The sequence below is a fragment of the Tamandua tetradactyla genome, chromosome 7 (genome assembly GCF_023851605.1).
Source record: "Tamandua tetradactyla isolate mTamTet1 chromosome 7, mTamTet1.pri, whole genome shotgun sequence".
Classification (NCBI taxonomy): domain Eukaryota; kingdom Metazoa; phylum Chordata; class Mammalia; order Pilosa; family Myrmecophagidae; genus Tamandua; species Tamandua tetradactyla.
The window spans coordinates 19,642,111-19,657,467 of NC_135333.1; the positions used below are offsets into that span (position 1 = coordinate 19,642,111).

The 15,357-nt window shown below is 56.8% G+C and overlaps 1 protein-coding gene across 4 annotated transcripts in view; it reads right to left on the reverse strand.

Annotated features, from left to right (window-relative positions):
• Nucleotides 1-208: 208 nt before the first annotated feature.
• Nucleotides 209-15,357, reverse strand: part of PSEN2 (presenilin 2) — a 31,522-nt gene continuing 16,373 nt past the window's right edge. For 3 of the 4 annotated variants that reach the window (XM_077168561.1, XM_077168562.1, XM_077168564.1), the window contains 8 exons: nucleotides 14,963-15,104; nucleotides 13,163-13,230; nucleotides 12,375-12,595; nucleotides 7,795-7,893; nucleotides 5,878-5,961; nucleotides 5,382-5,567; nucleotides 2,585-2,703; nucleotides 209-918 (listed from right to left, as the gene is read on the reverse strand). In XM_077168561.1, the coding sequence (XP_077024676.1) occupies nucleotides 763-918; nucleotides 2,585-2,703; nucleotides 5,382-5,567; nucleotides 5,878-5,961; nucleotides 7,795-7,893; nucleotides 12,375-12,595; nucleotides 13,163-13,230; nucleotides 14,963-15,104 (1,075 nt within the window). In that variant the 3' untranslated portion in view covers nucleotides 209-762. The remainder of the gene's footprint in view (nucleotides 919-2,584; nucleotides 2,704-5,381; nucleotides 5,568-5,877; nucleotides 5,962-7,794; nucleotides 7,894-12,374; nucleotides 12,596-13,162; nucleotides 13,231-14,962; nucleotides 15,105-15,357) is intronic. The other variant, XM_077168563.1, reaches the window with a different exon arrangement.

Below are 15,357 nucleotides of genomic sequence, written 5' to 3' on the forward strand. Positions count from 1 at the left end.
CTGGGCAGCACACCTCGCTGCTCTCTGCAAATGTTTGCTCAGGAAACTTTGTAGGGAAGTAAATTATTCAGAGTCGGGGACAGGTGAACCTCTCTGTCTCTCCCTTCCAGGGCCTGTAGCACACATCATCCCAGGGGCACCTGCACGGATGGATGCGGGAGAGGGGAGGGGTCTGCACTGACAAGCAGGAACAAATGCCAACATTCCAGAGAGTTGATCTATTTATTGGTATTAACACGAGGCCATTTCCCGGCAGTAATGGAGCTGTAACAAGAACAGGACGAGGTTCTAAAGGTGATACAGGACAGTGACATCATAGACAGGGTTCTGGGAACACTCCTTGCAGAGAACATGGGCTTTTCTTGTCTGGTCGGAGGAACCAGGTGCTTCGTCCAGTTTCCCAGGCATGTCCTCCCGGCCCCTGGCCCACGCTGGCCCTGGAGGCCTCCCGATGTGCTGGCCAGGCCACTGCCGCTGCCTCCTCCTCCTCGGGCCGCCCCGCCCAGAGGGCCTGACCACATACCCGCTTCCTCCCTCCCTGCAGAGAGTGCTGGGGGAGGGTGCTGCGAGGTGGAGACAGGACTAGCACCAAAAAGCTGGTTCTGCTTCATCTTCGTGAAGTAAACACAATCCTTTTCGTTATTCTTTCTTTTTTTTTTAAGGAAAGAAGAGTCTTAAAAATACATGGCACTAGAGTGTAAAGCTATCCGACTGCTTTGCTACACCCCCTCTGGCCTCCAGCTGCAGTGCCCCCGCCGCACTTCAGATGCAGAGCTGGTGGGAGGCCAGGGTGTCCATGAAAGGCTGCACCAGATTGTCCGTGGAGAAGTAGAAGATGAGGCCGAAGGTGATGGAGATGGGGAGGGCGGGCAGCGCTTTCCTGAACACGGCCAGCAGCAGGAGGGTCAGACACAAACCCTGCAGGACACAGAAGAGTGTGAAGGTAACGACCCCTGGAGCAGGTGCTGGGGGGCTGTCACTGAAGGACTCATTGATGGCCAAGCCCCTGCGGTCAGGAGCTGGTGAAGGACTCGTCAGGAAACTGCTGAATGCCCCACTGGATTCCCTGACCCTCCTAAGGTGCCTGAGCACAGACGTTCACTCCACTGTTATGGGACAAACCATGTCCCCCTAAAAGGATATGTCCAAACCTCCCAGGCCCATGAAGGTGACATGGTTTGGAAGGAGGGTCTCTGAAGACGCAGTTAGCTAGGAGGAGGCTGAGTAGGACAACATGACTCCTATTACAAGAGGAAAGCTGGACACACACGGGCAGAAGGCCACCTGAAGCCCGAGACAGAGTGGAGGGACGCGAGCCAACAGTCAAGAACTGCCGGCAACCAGCAGAAGCCAGAAGGGGCAGGGAAGGGCTCTCCCCTGCTGCATCAGGGTCAGGTGACCCTGCTGATGTCAGACTGCAGACTTATCAACTCCAGATTCGGAGGCAGCACCTTCCTGTCGTGTTACACCACCCAGTCTGTGGCACCGTGTTACAGCGGCTCTGGGGAGCTAACACACACTCGTCGCCCTGCACGCTGGAGGATGGGCCTGAAAGCAGACCTCGTGCACGCACCCTCCACTGTGTGGGGACTGTGTCACGTGGCGGGCAGGGTGCCTCCCCTCGCAATACGTGCATTCAGACGACAACGGGCTCAGCAGAAAGGCCAGTGAGGTTCTCAGAGCTCACACCAAGGAACCCCCGAGCCCTGCCCATCTGCCCGCTGGCCAAGGCCGACAGTGGTCAGGGTAGAGACAAGGACCAGAGGGCCTGCCCTGTCCTGGGGGAGCAGCAGGGCTCTGGGCCGGAGAGGTGGCAGTGGAAGGGCCTGGAGGTCCACCCTCTGTCCCTGACACACACTTGTGTGCTGACATGCAGTCTTCACATAAAAGGAAGCACCCACTTTAATGGGCCCTGCCCTGTAACGGCCAGGGTTTCCAGCAAGGAGCACTGAGTGTGGACTTCTCTGCAGCTCCACCTCCTCTAGTCCTAAAAGGAAAAAATTTCTGGACTGAAGTCCTAAGAGAATGTTTCCCCCCTCATGTGCACCTGGCCACGTTAAACACCCCTAGGGGACTGCAAATTTCACTGTTGGGGCTCAGGTGTCCAGGCAGCATGGAGAGGGCAGAAAAGGCACAGCGCCAGAGTAGGAGTCCAAGCCTTTAGTTTTGTGCCCAGGGACAGGGCCCCAAATCTAGCTCCTCCATCAACCTGGAGGACCCACCCCCACCTGGGACCCACCCCTACCTGGGACCCAACCTACCTGGGACCCACCCCACCTGGGACCCACCCCACCTGGGACCCACCTCACCTGGGACCCACCCCACCTGGGGGCCCACCTCACCTGGGACCCACCCCACCTGGGGGCCCACCCCACCTGGGACCCACCCCCACCTGGGAGCTCCCCCACCCACAGCACCATGAGACAAGCACCCACATCCGCCGCAGCCTGCGCTATCCGGGGAGGGCCCTCTGACAACCAGCCCTGCAGCCGCAGTGTGTCTGGAGAGTCCCCGGCCCTGCTGCCGTTCCTAGGGGAAGGCAGATCTATGGGTTCCTGGGGGACCCCGAGCCCACCGCACTCACGATGAGGATGGCAACGAAACAGGCCAGTGTGGTGTTCCAGTCCCCGCTGCCTGTGGCCGCCGCCTTGCCCACCAGCACGCTGTAGAAGATGAAGTCTCCGAGGCCGAGCTTCACGCCCCCTGCATGGGACAGACAGAGTGGAGCCCTCAGGGACCGCGGAGGTGGCGGGGAGGGGGCCGGAGCCCTGGGTGACCACGGAGTGGGAGTCCCCACCAGGCCCAGACGCTGGGCAGGGGAAGGGCTGCCCCCGCCAGCAGCTCCAGGGAAACGGGGTGGGGGTGGGGGTGGGGGGGTGGGAGGGGAGGGAGACCTCAGCTTTGGGTGGTATACGACCTGGACACTCAAAAGCTGGCATTTCTCATACCCAGGTAAAACCAGTGCTCCGCACTTAGGTGAGTAAAGAGGAAAAACAAGAGCAATGCGGGGGGCTGGGGCTGTTGCTGTAAAATCTAGCACCAAGCCTGAACTGTGATTAAGTTGAGGATATTACACCTTACTCCCCTTGAGAACAGGGATAATGCCTGGGGGGAGGTCTTCAGGAGACCCTGTCCTTCATGATAGGGAAACTTAATCTGTAAATAACGTGTTCAGTAGCGATAAAGACTCTTTAAATGCTTTCAAGTTCATTTGCCTCTGTACTCTACTCTATAGGATTATTTTGTTAACTGCAAACAGTAACAGTGTAAAACATGCCATTGCCAGGGCACCTGCCCTGTGCTGTCCCTCCCTCCCCCGCCAGGGCCCATTCCTCCCTCCAGCAGGCCCCCCCACCTGCGCCACCCTCCCCCCACCTGCTCCACCCTCCCCCCACCTGCACCTCCCTGTCAGCAGCTCAGTCCTCTGCACCTAATAAACATGTTCAAGTCTTGCTCGTTTTAAAAACAATTTTTCTCCTCCTGGTCCCTCTCTCACTACTAACCCTAACTCCTGCTTTCTTGCCCCCCCACCCCGCTTCCCTGTCTTCACTTTCAATTGGGAGTCTTAGGAAGTCCCTGGACCACTGCCCCCACCCCTTGCCCAGTGGGCGTCCAGGCCTCCCCCCCACTCCTGGCTCCCCTGCCCCACCTGGTCGCATGTGTGCGCCCACAGTGAGCCACCAGCTCCTCCAGGGAACGCCCTGCAGGCCCCACACGCCTGGGCTAGCCAGGCCATGCCCCCCGCCTGCGGGCGACCCCCAGGCCACCACCTCATTTAGCCAGTTGACCTGCTCCATGCCCGCTGCCCTCCCCCTGGCCCCCCACCCTCACCCCCACCTCCCACGCAGTCTGTGGCTGTGGCTCCAGAGGCTCCTAGCACTCCAGCCCCCAACTGCTCCCCACCGGCTGTTATCTGTCTAGAATGCAAATCTGCTCCTTTTAATTTCCAGCTTAAAACCCATACTGAATCCCCCACCATAGGACAAACCCAAGCTCTTCCCTGGGGGGCTGTGCCCTTTGACTCCAGACTCACCGTGGGCCTGGCCCGCCCCTCCCCTGGCTGAGGGCGCCCGCGGCACCCTCGGGTTACTTTATGCCTAACCGTTTCTCATCTGGGCGGACACCCCCCTGCAGCTGCTCCTGGGAGGAGACACATCCTTACACCATGGCACCCCCTTACACCGCGGCACCCCCTTATACCCCCTTACACTGCAGCACCCCCTTACACCGCAGCACCCCCTTACACCGCAGCACCCCCTTACACAGTGGCACCCCCTTACACCGCGGCACCCCCTTACACAGTGGCACCCCCTTATACCGCGGCACCCCCTTACACAGTGGCACCCCCTTACACTGCAGCACCCCCTTACACCGCGGCACCCCCTTACACCCCCTTACACTGCAGCACCCCCTTACACCGCGGCACCCCCTTACACCGCAGCACCCCCTTACACAGTGGCACCACCTTACACCGCGGCACCCCCTTACACAGCGGCACCCCCTTACACTGCAGCACCCCCTTATACCACGGCACCCCCTTATACCGCAGCACCCCCTTACACTGCAGCACCCCCTTACACCGCGGCACCCCCTTATACCGCAGCACCCCCTTACACCGCAGCACCCCCTTACACCGCAGCACCCCCTTATACCCCCTTACACTGCAGCACCCCCTTACACCGCGGCACCCCCTTATACCACAGCACCCCCTTATACCCCCTTACACCGCAGCACCCCCTTACACCGCGGCACCCCCTTATACCGCAGCACCCCCTTACACCGCAGCACCCCCTTACACCGCAGCACCCCCTTACACAGCGGCACCCCCTTACACCGTGGCACCCCCTTACACAGTGGCACCCCCTTACACCGCGGCACCCCCTTACACAGCGGCACCCCCTTACACCGCGGCACCCCCTTATACCGCGGCACCCCCTTACACTGCGGCACCCCCTTACACCGCGGCACCCCCTTACACCGCGGCACCCCCTTACACCGCGGCACCCCCTTACACAGCGGCACCCCCTTACACTGCGGCACCCCCTTACACTGCAGCACCCCCTTACACCGCGGCACCCCCTTACACTGCAGCACCCCCTTACACCGCTGTCCCAGTGCCTGCCTGGCATGTGCAGGGCAGCCGCAGATGGGCACTGACTGACTTGGTGTCTGAACCTCCTGGGAAAGAGGCCGCATAGTTCTAGAAGGCCCGGCCTGGACGCAGAGGCCCGCAGCCTGCCCACAGGAGCTGCCCTACAGGTTTCCCGGGATGGGGCAGAGGTCTGTGACACGGGACGGGCAGGCCCCCCCCACTTTCCAACTCCAGGGAGCTCTCCCATTCCAGCCCCCCAAAGCAGGTCCTCTGGACACGGGCACCTTACTTTCCTCCTCTTCCTCCAGCTCCTCCCCCGGGTAGCCAGGCAGTTGGGGCTCGAAGACATCTGGGAACGAGGGCTCCCCAAAACTGTCGTAGGAGTCCTCCTCTGGCGTCCAGAAAGAGGCGACCACACGGCCGTGGGGAGGGGCGAGAAGAGAAATGGAAGCGTGTTCAGAGGGCGCCCTGGTCTCTGGGGAACAGAATTCCAGGAGGGGTCCCTGAGCATCTCTCCTGGACCCCGCCCCCCCCACCTTGCCCACCACTACCCATGTGCAGCCCTCAATGCAGAGGGAATGCCTGCCCACTCCTCCCCGAGGAGGGCACCACGGTGGAGGCAGGGGGCAGCTGTCCAGGCCTCACCCAGGCCCTAGGAGGTGGGTGCAGGAGTCTGGGGTCCCTCCTCGCCTTCTCCGAGGCCAGGCCAAGCTGGGGCGCCGTGGAGAAGCACAGCTCCCAGGCGGGGCCGGCGTCAGGGCCCTCACAGGCCCCCAGACACTCACCCATCTCAGGGTCGTAGGGCAGCTGCAGGGCTCCCTGGGAGGAGGGATCCGGCTTGGCCATACCCACTGTCCAAACCATGGCCGCTGCGGGAGGGAGAAGAGGGTCCCAGCTCAGGAGGGGCGGCTGGGCCGGCCTCGGCCCCAGGAAGCAGGCCCGGGACCCCCGCCTGCCTTGGGGCCCTTGGGGGAGGGTCTGGGCTGGGCAGGCTCAGACAGACGGTGTCTCTCCTTTCTCTGTTCTGCCAAAGGCAATATCAACACAGTTCTGGAAGTAGTTCTCTGGTCTGGGACTTGCTCCCGAACTCACTGCCCTGGGAAGTTCTGACTCTCAGTTCGCACGGCCAGCGAGCATCTCAAACGGAAGAGGCCCAGGAGACACGCCCCCGCCCGCCCCCAGCCCGCCCCGGGGCTTCTCCCGGCGAGAATGAATGGGAGCGAAAGGAGTGAAAGGAACTCCTGCCCTTCAGTGGCTCAGATCATCAGCACAGAAGACATCTTGCCTCCTCTTTTTCTCACAACCCATCCTCTGGTCCTCCACAAATGCTGCCAATTCTGCCACCAGCACATCCCCAGCAGGCGCCCCTTCTTGCTGTTGGTACCGCCGCCAGGTCTCAACACCGTCTTCTCCCTCCCGGGTTCGTCTCCAACTGCCCTCCTGCCTCCACTCTTGTCGCCAGGCATTTTTGTCTGCACTCGGGCACCCAGGTGAGCTTCCTAAAGCATAATTCAGGTGGCCCATCTCCCCACGGCCTCCTGCCCTCTCAGGAGCAAGAGCCGATGTCCCACTGTAGCGGGCAGGGCTGAGCCTGGACTGGCCCTCACTTCCCCCGGGGCTCCAGCCTCACCACCTCAGGGCCTGCGAGCTTCCTGCTGTTCCTTCTGGCTGCAATGCTGTTGTTCCCCCAGCTCTCTCCCTTACCCGAGTCAGGCGTCAGGCCGAAGGACAACGTGTTACCAAGGCTTCCCTGACCTCCCTACACAGATGGCACTGCCCACTTCCCTCGGTTCCCAGGTCCTCAGCCTGCTTTATCTCTCCACACAGCACCTGCTGCCTCCTGACCTCATCTGCGTTTGCTTCCTATCTACCCCCCGCGTGGGACAGGAGCTCAAGTGAGGCCCTCATGTTGTTCACAGTGGCTCCAAGCTGCGGGCACTCCGCAGACGGTGAAGGCACATGCTAGGCACACTCACTCTAACTGTGAGGCAAGCCTGGTAGCCAAGCCTGGCTCTTTATTTGGATAGGAATCATCTAGCACTCTGCAGCCCTGTCACAAGCTATTTCAGACACCCGCTGAAATGGGTGGATACCAGAGTCCCCAGAGACTCAGGGCTGCTATCTAACCAGATTCCACCAACTTCACACCCACAGGGCAGGACTGGGAGCCACGAGGGAGGGCAGCAGCCACACAGGTACATGTCCCACGGTAGCCCCAATGCCCAGGCAGCACCTGCTGTGCAGCGGGGACTTGACCCCTATATAAATCCAAATCCCTGCATGTGGACATCCAGCCCAGGGCGGCCCTGCAGCCTTCCCTTCAGGGATGATTAACTTCCATCAGTCATGCTGCTGCCCACGGGGCCCAGCGAGAAACAGGAGAACCTGGACCCTGAGCCCAAGAGCCCCTCTCCAGAGAACCACCCAGGGGTCCCACGGGGGAAGGGAGGTGCGTGGGGCTCCACAGGCTGCAGGCGCAGGGTGCACAGTCCGCACCCACTGGTGGGTGGCCGGGGGCCCCTGCTGGCTCTACAGTCCCAATTTTCTTCCTACATAACAGCCGGAGCCAGGCTGCCTCTTCTCCAGAAGGGGGAAACCCCTATGGGGTCACCAAGGCCAGCTATTCCCCTTGGATACTGTCCTTAGTCAACCCCAAAAGCCAGGGGCAGTCCCCAGTTCCAGGAAGGCATGGAACCACTCACAGGAGTAGATCAGGGCAGGAAATATGGGCTCGTTTCTCTCCTGGGCAGTTTCCACCAGCATTCTCAGTGGCCCTTTGGGGCACAGTACAGCCACGAGATCTGCGAAGACAAAGAAGTCCTTGCCATGTTAAAAAAGACATTTACATTCCTCAAAAAGCTCAAGAGAATTACCATACAGCCTGGCCACCCCACTCCTAGGTATATATCCAAAAGAACTGAAGGCTAGGGCTCAACGGGTATTTTCGCCCCACTGCTCGCAGCTGCATTATTCATGATTGCCCAAAGATGGAAGCAAGCTGAGTGTCCACCAACTGAGGAACAAACAAATGTGGTACAGACACACCGTGGGATATTCATCAGCTGCATAAAGGAAGGAAGCCCTGATACATGCTACAACATGGATGCGCCTCAAAGATACCACGGCGAGTGAAATGAGCCAGACACGAAAAGACAGATATTGTATAATTCTACTTCAACGAAACACCTAGAACAAGCAAAGTCACAGAAACAGAAACTAGACCAGGGGCTACCAGCGGCTGGGACGAGGGTAGGGAGTGGGCATTTAGAACGCTTGCAGGGTATGGCTTCTGTTTGGAGTGACAGAAACGTCTTGGTAACAGATGGCGGTGAGGGTAGCACAACACCGCAAATGCGACTGAGCCCACTGAAGCGCACACTTAAAATGGTTAGAGTGGGGAACTCCGTGTCATATATATGTCAGCCTTGGTTTTCTAACTATCAAGTGAGGCTGTTAAGCCTGACTCTGCCTCACCTGACGGAGGAAAAGGGCAGGGTGAGGTGCGAAATGCCACAATAAAGATAAGGAGAGAAACTAGAAATGGGCATTTTGGGTGATATCTAGTGGCCTCTTCAGAGAACCATTTCAGTGCAGCAATGGGGCCAAAACCCAGACTGCAGAGGGCTGAGAAAAGAAAGGAGGAGGGACAGAAAGTAAAGGACGCTGCTGGGAAGCTAAACCCAGGAAGCTGGCGCGAGTGTAAACTGGTAAAGCCTGAGTGGTGGCAGGTCAGCCTCAGAGTGTGCTGCCTCTGCAATCCAGCAGTCCCACTCGTGGGACTTTTTTCTGAGGCAACAATTACAAATTCACAGGGGCCCTGAGCCCCAGATCTCGAGCAGCACATCGTCCTCTGTAACTGCACCGCTCCTACAGCACTAGGACGCTGCGCCAGCATCGACACAGGTGGCACAGCAGAGGCCCGGCCGACCTGCACATGTGAGCAGGAGCCAACCGCAGGCGTTCGGCTGCGTGGTTCCAATACATGGCACAGAATCTCAAGCCACAATTAAAAACATTCTTTTATAAATAAGTTCTTGCAAGAACTAACTCAAAGGTATGATTTGTGTACAAGGTGTGTTTAAGCCCAGGGTACGGGGGAAAACTACTATTGCAGGCCATGGGTGGCGTCTGTCCGTCGGCACTAACACAGCAACAGCAGAGGTAAATGATGGGGGGAGGGACAAGAGCTAAGGGGAGGGTTAGGTTTCCTATTTGAGGAGGGTGTGTTTTTTGGTTTTCTTTCTCTTGGAAACAATGAAATTATCTAAAATCGGGAGGGTTGATGGACTGTGGACTTGGGGCATTACACATGATGCCTAATGAATGCAGGTGGCTGAAGGATGCACTGAACGAGTAGACTGGCAAACGATGGTGTATACGTATGATCGAGTATTGTGCTGCTACAAAATGAACGAAGTCACAAGGCAAGCAATGATGTGACTGAACCTGTGGGACATTTGGTGAGAAAAATAAGCTAGAAACAAAGAACAATCATTGTACGGTCTCCTTTAGAAAATGTTTATAAAAAACAGGGGCCTAGATTGTAAGCTCTTATAGCAGACACATTTAGTCCAGAGTGGTAGTTATTATTTCTGGATTTTGAGAGGCTGATTTATATATATAACCTGATATTCAGGTCAGGATTAAGGTAATTCAGAACATAGGGGTAAGGAAGACGGTATCCATATTTTAGAAACACACCTACTCTATGAGACCAAAAGAAGAAAAGTCTATTTTGTCTGGAACCTAAATTTTCTATAGCACATAATCTAATTTTCAGCCTGTCTGGATAGTTCATTGAACAACTGAAACAGAGGGAGCTGAGAATAAGAATGAAGGCCTTTAATCCTGTATAGCTTAATGTAATGCCTGGATACATCCTAGAATATATTATGTAGATAATCAAAAAGTATTGGCAAAGTCCCTTGAGGGATGGGAGAAAAAATATGGAACTATTAAACTTTACTTCTGTGGAAACCTTGGATACTGTGTCAAACATTAGGGACACCCAAATCAATAGACCAAGACCTTGATCTTGAGGCTTGCTCTTGTGAAGCTTATGTAGGTAGCGGAGAAGCTTAGCCTTCCTATAGGTATGCCTAAGAGTTACTTCTGGAGGACCTCTGTTGTTGCTCAGATGTGGCCTCGCTCTCTCTAAATCCAACTCTTCAGGAGAAATCATTGCCCTCCCCCCTACATGAGCCGTGACATCCAGGGGTGAAAGTCTCCCTGGCGGCATGGGAGAGGACTTCCAGAGATGAGTCTGGTCCTTGGCACCATGGGATCAACAATTTCACCCTGACCAAAAGGGGGAAAAGAAGTGTAACTAATAAAGTAACAGTGGCTGGGAGAGTTCAAATAGATTCGAGAGGCCACTCTGGAGGTCGCTCTTACACCAGCTTCAGTTAGACACTACTACTTATCATAACTTGCCAAACCCCAACCAAAACCATTCCAGCCAATCCTAAAGAACACCTAAGGCAATATATAAGATTCTACAAAGGTTCCATGCACTAGGGTAACTTTCCAGAAACCTTCAACCTACAAATGGACCCCTAGACCAGGTAAGTCCTGAAACCTAGAGGGCCCAGCCTCTCCAGAACATCAGCTAGTTCCATCTCCCTACTCCATATTACTGACAGCCCTGTCCAACATGAAAAAGTTAGAATTGCCATAGACCAATCATCCCTAAAGAGTGGGACAGAAAGATCAAAGGTGATGGTGGAGTTATACAGAGAAGGTAAGGTTTAACAAATGAGTATGAGTGCTGAATTATTAAATTGATATCTCTTTTAGTCTCCAGTACCTTAAAGCAGCTAGAAGTAAAAGCTGAAATTGTGGAATTGTAACCCATACCAAATTCTGAAATCTGTTGTACAACTAATCGTTGTCCCATGCTTTGAAATGCAGTGCTTTTATATATATATACACACACATTATTTTTCACAAAAAAATAAAAAAGAAGCCGATCATGATGATAAAAAAAATATTCTTTCTAGCCTCTTATGTTCTGGGGCAGCTAGAAGGAAAATCTGAGAAGATCGTATGGTAGCCCATGACAAACTCTGGTATCTGTCCTATAACTACTTGTTAAAGAGTGCTTTGAAAACGAATGCTTTTTTCTTTCTTTCCTTTATATATATGTTATACTATACAATTAAAAAAAAAGTTTAAAAAAATCACTGTTCTATAGATGCTTAAATGTGGCAAAATCTGTGATTTGAGTTCTACTTTTCTGTGTCTCTAATTCCTTGTCTCTGTAATGGAAGTAATAGCTCTGGTAGTCATGCTATTATTAATCAAACAGTGAGCACTGTGGGTGCTCATCACTGCGAGCAGTGAATTCAGGTGGTTCTGAAGAGCAAAGGACTCAGCACGTGTAAGGCTGTACAATGCCTGGCATGAGGGGAATGCCCCGGTAATGCCTGCGTCCTGAGTATGCTGATAAGAGTGAAAAATACAGAGTGCACCACCTGCTGGGTTTTCTTTCTAGAATGGCCTGCATTTATGGGGCCCCATATGTTTTACCAAGGTGGTCCCCCAGAAGGGAGCCCACTGAGGCAGCCTCAGGCAGGGGTGACCCTCTCGGCTGGGGCACACCTGCACAGCAGCGAGCTGCCCCCTGCGCCTGCGCCCCTGCCCCCTGCACCCCTGCTCCTGCGCCCCTGCCCCCTGCACCCCTGCTCCTGCGCCTGCGCCCCTGCACCCCTGCTCCTGCGCCTGCGCCCCTGCCCCCTGCACCCCTGCTCCTGCGCCTGCGCCCCTGCCCCCTGCTCCTGCGCCCCTGCCCCCTGCTCCTGCGCCTGCGCCCCTGCCCCCTGCACCCCTGATCCTGCGCCCCTGCGCCCCTGCCCCCTGCACCCCTGCTCCTGCTCCTGTGCCCCTGCGCCCCTGCCCCCCTGCTCCTGCGCCCCTGCCCCCTGCACCCCTGCTCCTGCGCCTGCGCCCCTGCCCCCTGCACCCCTGCTCCTGCGCCCCTGCCCCCTGCACCCCTGCTCCTGCGCCCCTGCCCCCTGCACCCCTGCTCCTGCGCCCCTGCCCCCTGCACCCCTGCTCCTGCGCCTGCGCCCCTGCCCCCTGCACCCCTGATCCTGCGCCCCTGCGCCCCTGCCCCCTGCACCCCTGCTCCTGCGCCCCTGCCCCCTGCACCCCTGCTCCTGTGCCCCTGCGCCCCTGCCCCCTGCTCCCGTGCCCCTGCACCCCTGTCCCCTGCACCCCTGCTCCTGCGCCCCTGCGCCCCTGCCCCCCCGCCCCCTGTGCCCGCTCCCATGGGCCTGCCTACCATACACAGAGATGGCGCCCAGGATGACCCAGGCGGACCACTCCGGGAGGTATTTGATGAACACCAGGGCCATGAGTGCGCTGACCATGATGAGGTAGGCCTGCTGCAGCACCAGGGGCCCCTTCCAGTGGATGCACACCATGCCTACGGCGCCGAAGTTCCAGACGGCCAGCAGCAGGGTCGGGTAGTCCATGGCCACGTTGTAGGTCTTGAGCACTTCCCTGCAGGGCCGAGAGGGAGATGCGAGCGGGGAGCCGCTGAGAGGCCACCCCACACAGTCCAGCCAACCCCGGGGTCTGCTAGCCTCCGGCAGTATCCACTGAAATCCCTTTCCGCTTCCGCTGGCCCTATAACAACCACCGGAAGGGGGCCATGCTGGTGTGAAAGCGCTTTCCCTCCTCCCTCCTGGCTCTTTAGGCCCCTGGGTCAGGCTGAAATCCCCATCAAGAGATAACAGAACAGGTAATTTCTGCATGAGCTAAAGAAGTAAATGTAATTGATGCCACTGAATTGTCCAAAATTTCACTGATTTGTCCCCAAATTAGCATGTAAATCCTGAGGGGCACCCACTCCCTTTGGGTGCACAAAGCACCTCCGCCATGGTGGCTGTGTCTGCTTGTTTTAAACAAGGAACCAAACACACAGAGCCCCGCAGCACCCCAGAGGCCAGGAGGCCTGAGGAAGAGGGACCGGGGGTGGCCACGGCCAGGGGTGCAGGGTGGGGTGTTGGGGTCGGCCGAGGCCAGGGGACTGGGGACAGGCGAGGCCGGGAGTCAGCCGCCACTCACCCGAGATAGATGTACGTAAAGAGAAACAGCAGCATCAGCGAGGACAGGATCAACCAGCCGTGGATGAACTGGACGGAGGGACACAGAAGGTCACCAGGCAGCCCGAGCAACGGATGCGGGGGGTCTGGGCTCCTGATGCCGAGGCCAAGGCCAGACAGCTCTCTCAGTTCTGCTCCTTTACAACTAAGGCAGCTGCTTATGGAGGAGAGGAGGGAAGGCAGGAAACCTCTAGGACACCCAGCAAGCGTGTGAAGGTGAGGAGACCAGACTACGTCTGCTGACACCCAGACCAGTGCCCCCACCCCGAGTCTGCTGGTGCTGAGAAGGACATTCTGGGTGCCCGCCGCACGCCTGTGGCATGCCAGCCTCATCCCTGCAGATAAAACCAGCAGAGTCTCTGCCCACGTACACTGCATTCCAGTGTGGGGGGAGAGAGGGAATAAATGTATAAACAAATCTGTAACACATTAGCAGGTGGAGTAAGCGCTATGAAGAGGGAAAAACAGACAGGATAACTGACAGCGACTCACTGAGGATGCTCAGTTACAGAGTGGTCAGAATGGGCTCGAGACCTCCCAGGGAGCCTCTCCCTGCCTGGGGACCCACCAAGACATGGTCTCCGACCCCAAGCAAGGGAGGAACAATGGCATGGAGGGGCCGGTCCTTGGACAGTCACCAGAACGCTGATGTCCCCTCCACCAGCCCCACCCTGGGGACAGACCCACTGAGCACTCAGGCCACGAGGTGCCAGCCAGGACCTGGTTTACCTGACATGATGGTGGTGGCTAAGACCATGCTGTGAGCACAGTGACAGGCAAAGGGCTGCCTCTGGAACACGCTGGCCCTCTCCATTCCCCCCCAAGCACCCAGAGAGGGAGCTGGCACAGAATGGGTTCAATGAACTTACTAAACAGCCAGCCGGGCAGTACCAGGTTCCCACACATTCCATCCTATTTCTACCTTGTGTTCGTGCAAGCTGCATCCTCTGCCCAAACAAAACATCTTTCTACCTTGCTTCCCACCCCATGCCACCCCCAAAATCCTGAACACCCTGCCTCATTTACACAGTCACTTGTCATTTACTGGCGAGCTTCTGCTGAGGGCACCTTCTGGCAGCTCCTGCCCCGCTGGCCACCCTTACCCAGCTGGGGGGGTGGGGGGACTCCCCTCTCCACCAACTGCTTCTCATTTCCATCCACCTGCTCAGTGTACGATGGTCCTGAATAAGAAGTGTCGAGCATCTAAAGAGCTTTGGATTAGGTAATGCCTACCTTAACTTCCCTTCAGGCTTTAGTGTTTCAAAGCCCTCCTTGGGAGAAAAGCCTGGAAACCAACATCTAAAGCTTATGGCCTCCTTGGAGACAGGAACCACATGTGGTTTGGGCCAGAGGGGCCTCAGCTCAGCTACAGGAGGGTCGAACCCCAATGCCCCCAGGCCCGTTAGTCCAAAAGGGAGATAGGAGAATAAAAATAAATCTGGAGCAGAAGTATCAGAATGAAGAAAGCCCAAAATAGAACTTCTTGCTTCTTGTGAAGGAGGAGCAAAATTAAATTAACATCTGAATATGAGAAATGACAATGCAAAAAAGGAACTCAATTAAGTGGGGTTATGCGTACATTTAAAAAACAATAGTATTGGGTAATCCATGGCAGAGCACAGGGGTGGGGTGGGAAAGAGGTCCAGAAATCATGCCTATTTTGCAGAAAAAAGGAACTCTGAAAACGATTTTTTTTAAAAAGCCACTGCTCGCAGGCCGGGGCCTGGGGGTGGCAGTGGCGGTGGCGGGGGCCGGGCCTCACCTTGTAGCAGCGGTACTTGTAGAGCGCCACCAGGAAGATGGTCATGACCACGATGACGCTGATCATGATGAGGGTGTTGAGCACGGAGTTGAGGAGGCGCTGGCCCACCGACGGTGTGTCCTCAGTGAAGGGCGTGTAGATACTGAGGGGGAGGGACAGGCGGTGGTGCAGGCCACCCACCGCCCGCCTCCGTCAAAAGCCCCGGCCTCTGACCTGTCCCTCGACCCCCTGATGGCTGAGCCCTAGGCAGCAGGGCTCACTGAGCACCTCTGCCCTTGCCCACCCTCCCCTTCCCTGGACCACAGACAATGGAGAAACAGAACGTGGCCTGGCCTGCGGTGGCGGAGTGGGGCTCTGGTCAATGCTACAACGTGGAAGAACCTTGAAAACCAACG